This window comes from Poecilia formosa, unplaced genomic scaffold, assembly GCF_000485575.1.
Source record: "Poecilia formosa unplaced genomic scaffold, Poecilia_formosa-5.1.2 Scaffold624, whole genome shotgun sequence".
Classification (NCBI taxonomy): domain Eukaryota; kingdom Metazoa; phylum Chordata; class Actinopteri; order Cyprinodontiformes; family Poeciliidae; genus Poecilia; species Poecilia formosa.
In genome coordinates, this window is record NW_006800563.1 from 33,221 (window position 1) to 40,270 (window position 7,050).

The 7,050-nt window shown below is 42.8% G+C and overlaps 1 protein-coding gene and 1 long non-coding RNA gene across 2 annotated transcripts in view; one reads left to right on the forward strand and one right to left on the reverse strand.

Moving 5' to 3' along the window:
• The window catches only part of mtfmt (mitochondrial methionyl-tRNA formyltransferase), a 26,089-nt gene that overhangs the window by 6,371 nt on the left and 12,668 nt on the right, over window positions 1-7,050 (reverse strand). Inside the window, exon 8 of the mRNA XM_016665816.1 lies at window positions 5,869-5,939. Coding sequence (XP_016521302.1) covers window positions 5,869-5,939 — 71 coding nt within the window. The remainder of the gene's footprint in view (window positions 1-5,868; window positions 5,940-7,050) is intronic.
• Window positions 5,952-7,050, forward strand: part of LOC107834439 (uncharacterized) — a 9,256-nt gene continuing 8,157 nt past the window's right edge. Inside the window, exon 1 of the long non-coding RNA XR_001660238.1 lies at window positions 5,952-5,963. This is a non-coding gene — a long non-coding RNA (uncharacterized LOC107834439). The remainder of the gene's footprint in view (window positions 5,964-7,050) is intronic.

Genomic DNA, 7,050 nt, shown 5'->3' on the forward strand with positions numbered 1-7,050 from the left:
TTTGGGAGAATTCACGTCCCCGAACAACACTTTTATTTCTTCTAGAGACCTAGCCGTTTCCGATCTTAGTTTTCACCCAGACTTCTACAGTTTATCCCTTAAGCATTCTAAATCTAAAGGCGCCTGTACCATCATCGTGGCTCGCACGAATGGTCGGCTCTGCCCCTTCCGGGCCATGTTTAAGTTTGCACTTTTGAGACATCAACTGCGCAGCCCCCCTGAACCTCTTTTCTTAACCCCAGAAGGCTAGATCATGTCCGCTGCATGGTTTCTCAAACATCTGAGACTTCTTCTAGCTGCATGCAACCTCCCTCCTAGTCAATTTTCAGGCCACTCCTTCAGAATAGGAGCAGCCACATCCGCAGCGGCCCAGGGCATACCCACATCATCTCTCCAGCAGCTCGGCAGATGGTCATCTACAGCTTTCTCATCCTATATTCGCCCAGACCTCTCAGCCGTCCTTTCAGCTCAACGCTCTCTCAGTGCTTAGGTAAGCACTGCGCAATTCGCTGGTGGTGGTTGGTCTCCCGACCCAGCACATTCATATTTACCTCGTTTCTGTCACGCATACCCTGTCCCTGTGTCCTCTCATGCCACTGTTGCAGGTTTCACTCCAAGAGTCCCGCCTCTCTCCGTTAAGCTCCTCTCAGCCCCTCAATCAAAGCAGCCCTGTAGCTGACCCGTATCCTCCTGCCTGGCTCAGTGCCACCCCAGTATCCCCTCAGCTGGCCCATGTCCCAGCTGTTCTCTGTCTATCCAGCGAGGCTCCTCTCCAGCCCACACCTGTCCTTCAGCCTTTCTCCAGGCTATTCTGCGTCCCCACAAGCTGACCCGTACCCTTCAGGCCGGCTCTGCGCTGCCACAGTATCACCATGGCTGGCCCTCATTCACCTGCCCGGCTCCGCGCCTCCCCAGTATTCCCTCACCTGGCCCATGTCCCAGCTGTTCTCTCTTTCTATCTGGCGAGGCTCCTCTCCAGCCTGCATCTATCCTACAGCCTTTCTCTAGGCTATTCTGTGTCCCTACTGCTCATCCTCTCCTCCTGCCTGGCCCCACACCATCCAGTATCCCTTCTGGTGGCCTCCATTCACCTGCCCGGCTCCGTGCCATCCCTGTAGCCCCTAAGCCGATCATGTTCATCATCCTGGCTCCACCATCACAATAACCACCAAGCCATCCTGCATCCTCCCGCCCTGTCTCATCCTAGCTGCGTATTCCTCAGCTGGCCCTATTCACCAGCCTGGCATCATGTGGTTATGCTGTATCACTGCTGACCTTCTTCCTCCAGCTAAGTTTCCATGTGTCATCTGTCACCCTAAATCGATTTCTTCTATCGGTGCCTCACTTTTTCTCGTGAACAGCTTCCCTATCGGCTGACCTCTTGTTTCCTATGCCTTTTCTTCCCTCGCGAACTCTCCTCCTGTCTCAAGTCAACTCACAGGTCTATGGTCTCGCTATTCCCTTCTCTCACCTCAGGGCCTCGGCCCCCTTTTTGGGGGGAGAGCATCCCTAATCAACGTTGGGGATGTTCACCAGAGTTCACAGCATCACCGCTCAAATCTTCTGCCGGGGCCCGAGCGCCAAAGAACTGTTATTCATTTCTAAAGAATTGTTATTCATTTTGTCATTAAATTCTTTAATTATCTTTTCTGCGTCTGAGTTTATCCAGATTGAAAAACCTTTATCTTGGCTTTTTTTTCTGTCCTTCCTTTATTTTCTCTGNCACTGCTTCCCCCTTCCAAGACGCTGGATGGTGGACCAGAATCGCCTCGAAGCCGTGCGGAAGTCTTTCTCCATGGCCTCTCCAAACTCCTCCCAAGCCCAGGTTTTTGCCTCAGCGACCACCCGAGCTGCATGCCACTTCGCCTGCCAGTACCCATCAGCTGCTTCTGGAGTCCCACAGGCCAAAAAGACCCGATAGGATCCTTCTTCAGCTTGACAGCATCCCTCACCGAAGGTGTCCAGCAGACCTTCACTACATGTTTGGGCCTGCCAGGTCTGACCGGCTTCTTCCCCCACCACCGGAGCCAACTCACCACCAGGTAGTGGTCAGTGGACAGCTCCGCACCTCTCTTCACCCGAGTGTCCAAGACATACGGCCGCAGATCCAATGAAACGATGACAAAATCAATCATCGAACTGCGGCCTAGGGTGTCTTGGTGCCAAGTGCACATATGGACACCCTTATGCCTGAACATGGTGTTCGTTATGAACAATCCGTGACGAGCACAGAAGTCCAACAATAGAACACCACTCGAGTTCAGATCGGGGGGGCAGTTCCTCCCAACCACGCCCCTCTAGGGATCACTATCATTGAGAAATTATTTTTGACTATAATTCCAAAAACATGCATAAAAATAAAAAAATCAACAACAGTGATAGTAGTATTAATAATAAAATAATATTCAGTGCAAAGTAGCCTACAAATTCTTTGATGGGGGCAGTAAGAGACCTGGATAATAGATAAGGGGGCGCTGAGCTGAAAAAGGTTGAGAAACACTGGATTAAACAGAGGAGTTGACAGTTTATGTTGAGGAAATAAATAAAGGTGGAGAAGTTAATTAGACTGTGACATGCACAGTCCGCTGCACAACCAATGCGGACGCGGCCCCTGCGGTTTTAACAAATGGACCTGGAAGACATTACCCTCCTGCGGACGTAACGTTTCGGGGAAGCAAAACCATGCAAAAAAAAATCTTCCTAAAAGCGCACGTGAGGTGTTTGATGAGAACACAGGATAAAAAACTCGCAGAGTTCAACTGATCGGTTTGCATCAGACAGATCCAACTGACTGATGAACTCGCGCAGATTTCTCTGCAGATGAACCAGATTTCTCTGCAGGAGGATCAGGAAAAGTTTAGTCCATCCCTCAACAGGAAGGCAGTCCAACCTGGTGGCCTAATTCGTCCACAGAATGCCTAGAAATCTTTTTTAAAAGAAATCAGCCCTGAACCAAGCTTTGATTGGCAATCATGAAATTCGGTGCACGTGTGTATCTTGAGAATACCTACAAAAAAGTCTCTTTGAGCCATGATCCAAACCAAACAGGTAGTCAGATGTTTTAGATCAAAGCCACCAATTTGTGTCTTTTACACATGTATCTGAACAAACTCCTACAACTTTTGAGATGCAGGCTTCACAATCACTCAACACAGTCTTGAGGCATTGAAGGTCAATAGTTATCAAAATTATTGTCCTGGGCATAGCCAAGCATCAAATCTGACAATTCCCCATAAAACATGAAGGTTTTTTTCAACTGTATCATGAAGATACAGCTATATCTCCATGATACATAATCCAATCTGCTTCCGAATTTTTAGTGTGACATTAGGGAGCAGTGTGCATTAGGGAGCAGTAGATATTGGTGATACATTTATGACATCACTAAAGTCCTGCCCATTCAGACAAAATGCTACAAATTATTAGGTCCCTCGTCCTGCTTGTCGCTGTATATAATGTAAGATTAAAAACATATCCATTAAGCACTGATAACTAGGGGTGCACCAATTTATCGGTCAGCCGATTTATCAGTGCCGATTTTCTTAATTTTAGGAGATCAGCTGATTTTTACATATGAAACCAATCTTATCCACAGATCTTATCTAGCTTGGCCAAGGTCTAAGAATCAACCTCTATCATCTTTTAGTCTCTGGTGAGAAAGGTTTGACTGACAGACCAGGCCACCAAGTCATGTCTGCAAGTTTACAATTAACAATAGTGACCCCACTGTTGCCAACTTAACAACTTTCTTGCTATATTGAGCAACATTTCAGACAAAAGAAATTGGTATCGGCTAAAATTGGAATTGGCAGATTAAGCTTTTTAAAAGATCAGTAATCGGCAAAAAACTGCAATCGGTGCACCCGTACTGATAACCAAACATTATGTGATCCTAAGCCTACAGTAAATCCTCACCAAACTTTCACCACTAAACAGGAAGTGACAGTTAGGGCTGTTGTCAACGATTACTTTAGTAATCAAGTAATCTTTTGATTATTCTGTAATCGTGTAATCAAATAAAAAATGTGAGGAAATAAAATATTGGTAAATACTGCCATAACAGCAGGATTAATGTCAGATATCAACATCTGCCCATTTTTTCATATTTGTGCACCCTTAATTACTTTTCTGTAGTTTAGAAAATTAACAATAATAGCTCACTTTTTAAGTTAACCTGGACAAAAATTATGCAAAATTCCCATCTCAATTTATATTCAATTTAATAATAAAGCAGCAGACTTTAAATACTCTTCTAAAAAAAATTATGCTATACAGCTTTTAGTTTGGATGTTCATCTTCAGTCAATTTAATAGATGAACTCTCATTTTGCCCAGCCATTTATAGCTTTTGTGTCCATGTTAGTGACTGTATTTGGCATCCACACAGAGAAACACATCTGCCAGATATGTACCGCCATGGTGCGCTGCATCACCCATTTGTTGCGAACAGAAAGATAGTAAATTTATTTTCCGGTTCGTTCATAAAACTAGACTTAAGCTTAGCATCAGCTACAGCAGCCCGCTGTGTTCTGTCTATCCACTCCACCCGAATGCATACACCCGCTGCGCACTTCACCGGCATTAGTTCCGAACCAGTCACCAGGCAGCAGCACTAGGAGAAGAGGCTGGTGTATTTCATGCATCGCATCAGTTATTTTAACGATGTCTATTGGTACCCAGAAAAACAATACAAACCTGGACATTATCATCAATCAATGAAATTCCCCCAGACAAAATTTGAAAATTGAACATTATTGCTGCTAGAAATCGTCAACAACTCATAGGCAGAAGTGAAAGCTTTGCACAACATAAATAATCACCCGGCTGGAACATGCTGTTCATTTACATTTTACGCTAAATATTAAAATATAAATGAAAAAACTTCAAGGCAGATAATTTGCCTCAAGGTGTTTTATAATCGAGGTACTCAACTCATTTCAGGAATCGTTACTTTTGTATCTATATAGAATGAAGCAAGCCTTAACAAAAAAGTGAAGATTTTCACCCACAGAGAACAGAAATCCTTCGTGACTGCAAAGGACAGGAAAAAAAATCATACTGAAAACAACAATGCCAAACTTGCTCAGACGGTATTAGGAACACTAAGATTACTAATATTTAAGCTGCCACATTGTATTAAACAATCTAAGTCAAAAAAAGAAACTTTTTGTCGCATTTATTCTAACTTAAGTATAACAAACTATTCTACCCCAAACAAACAAAAAAGGTTAGCAAATGTTTATCTAAGTAAATTAATCAACATTCAAGTCTGTTTAAACTTTGTTGTTCCCTTTTTTCTGGATTTTTAGTAACCCCAGGTTAACCTCCTTATTTGTTATATTCCCTTTTGGCGCTTGTTGCCTTTATTTCGTTTTGTTTTGTGTAGTATATGATTTGATGCTTTTATTTTGATGAGAGAGCTTGGAAGACAAGTTACAACAGTGTTATAAAAATGTATCTTATTAGCAGCCCCCTTGATAGAGGCACATGGTATGTTTATTTTGTAAATAAGGATATTTCTAATATTGATTGGTTGGAATTGTGAATTTGCTTTACTGTAATCAAATTAGGTATAGTTTTTGAATCACTTGATATCTCTAGTGGTGAACGTTATTTTTAGTTTTCAAACGTGGTTTGTAGCTTACACTTTTTTGTGTGTTTGTGCATGCAGCTCTTATGGTGAAACTCATGGTTTAATTCCAATAAATCCTGGCTGTTCATCAGTAAAGCCGCAATCTTTAATTTTGGGGGGTCTGCTACAATATGAATATAAGAAGATTCATAATTCACAGAACCCATTCTCAAGATGTGATTTAAGGATAGTTATACAACAAGTAAAGCAGTAGGAGTACAGTAAATTTAAACATACCTTACAACAGACAGACAGAGTATTGGAATCCTTATCATAGTATACTGAGCCAGGTTTCTGATTCCTTTCATCTGTGTAACAAATGAAAATTACATGTCAAAACTGTAGTAATTTACAATCACCCCCAATGCACATTCATAAAATCCAAAAATTCAAATAACATATCTCCTTCAAGAACATTGGTTCTGTACTACTGTAGGGTGGTTAGGGTGCACTTATATAAGTGCCTGACCAAAGCCTTATTTAGACATCTAATCTCTATAACAACATTGGGATATAAGTACATATAAGACGTTTGTTTAGGCCTGTCGCGATAAATGATAAATCAATTAATCAATTAATCGCACGATAAATTAAACCTATCGACCTCGTTTTAATTATTGGCTTTATCGTCTCTTCCTGCCTTTTTTCTTTTTCTTGATGACACTGAATGAAAAAAGGCTCAGCTCCGGTGCTCTCCATTGACCCTCCCTTCCTCATTTCCTTAGTGTAATGTCCAGCTCACACTACACGAGTTGTTGGCTGACTGTCGGCCCATTTTCAAAACCTGAGAGACCACACATTAGCCGACAGAAATCCTAGGTATACCGGTTCAATTGGGTTCGTCGTGCCGTGTGGTGTCCAACCACATGGGCACAAAATAATGGCTACAAGTCCAGCTAACTAATTTTAAAACCAGGCATTAATCAATGCTTTACTAGAATCTACCTGTGATGCATGTGGCTAGAGTCAGCGTAAAGTCCTGACTGAATGTAAATCATTATAACCTATTTATGTCACGTTAACGAAGAACAGCTGAAAATTACTGGGTTTATCAACTGCGGTAGCAATTTGGCTCCAACTCCTTCCCTTGTCATTTCTATATTCTTTGCACGAAATGTTGAATAAATATTAATGTTGTTTCCACATATCATCACCAATGTCCGCTGGACTTCGGGTTGCGCCGTGTCAGCTGTTTGGGATTCCCCTCCGTAATTTCCCCTCAGAAAGCAGGAGGAGAATCCGGGCTTTCTGATTGGCTACCTATCATATTCAGCGTTAAGCTACCAGTCGGGGAAAACCTCTGATTTAGATCGGAGCGGCCACGACCGACGATCTACCGTAACACACCACACACTGCAGGATGATCGGTTACGAAATCACCAGCGAGAATCTTAGATCAGCCAACGTTCTAAGATTGTC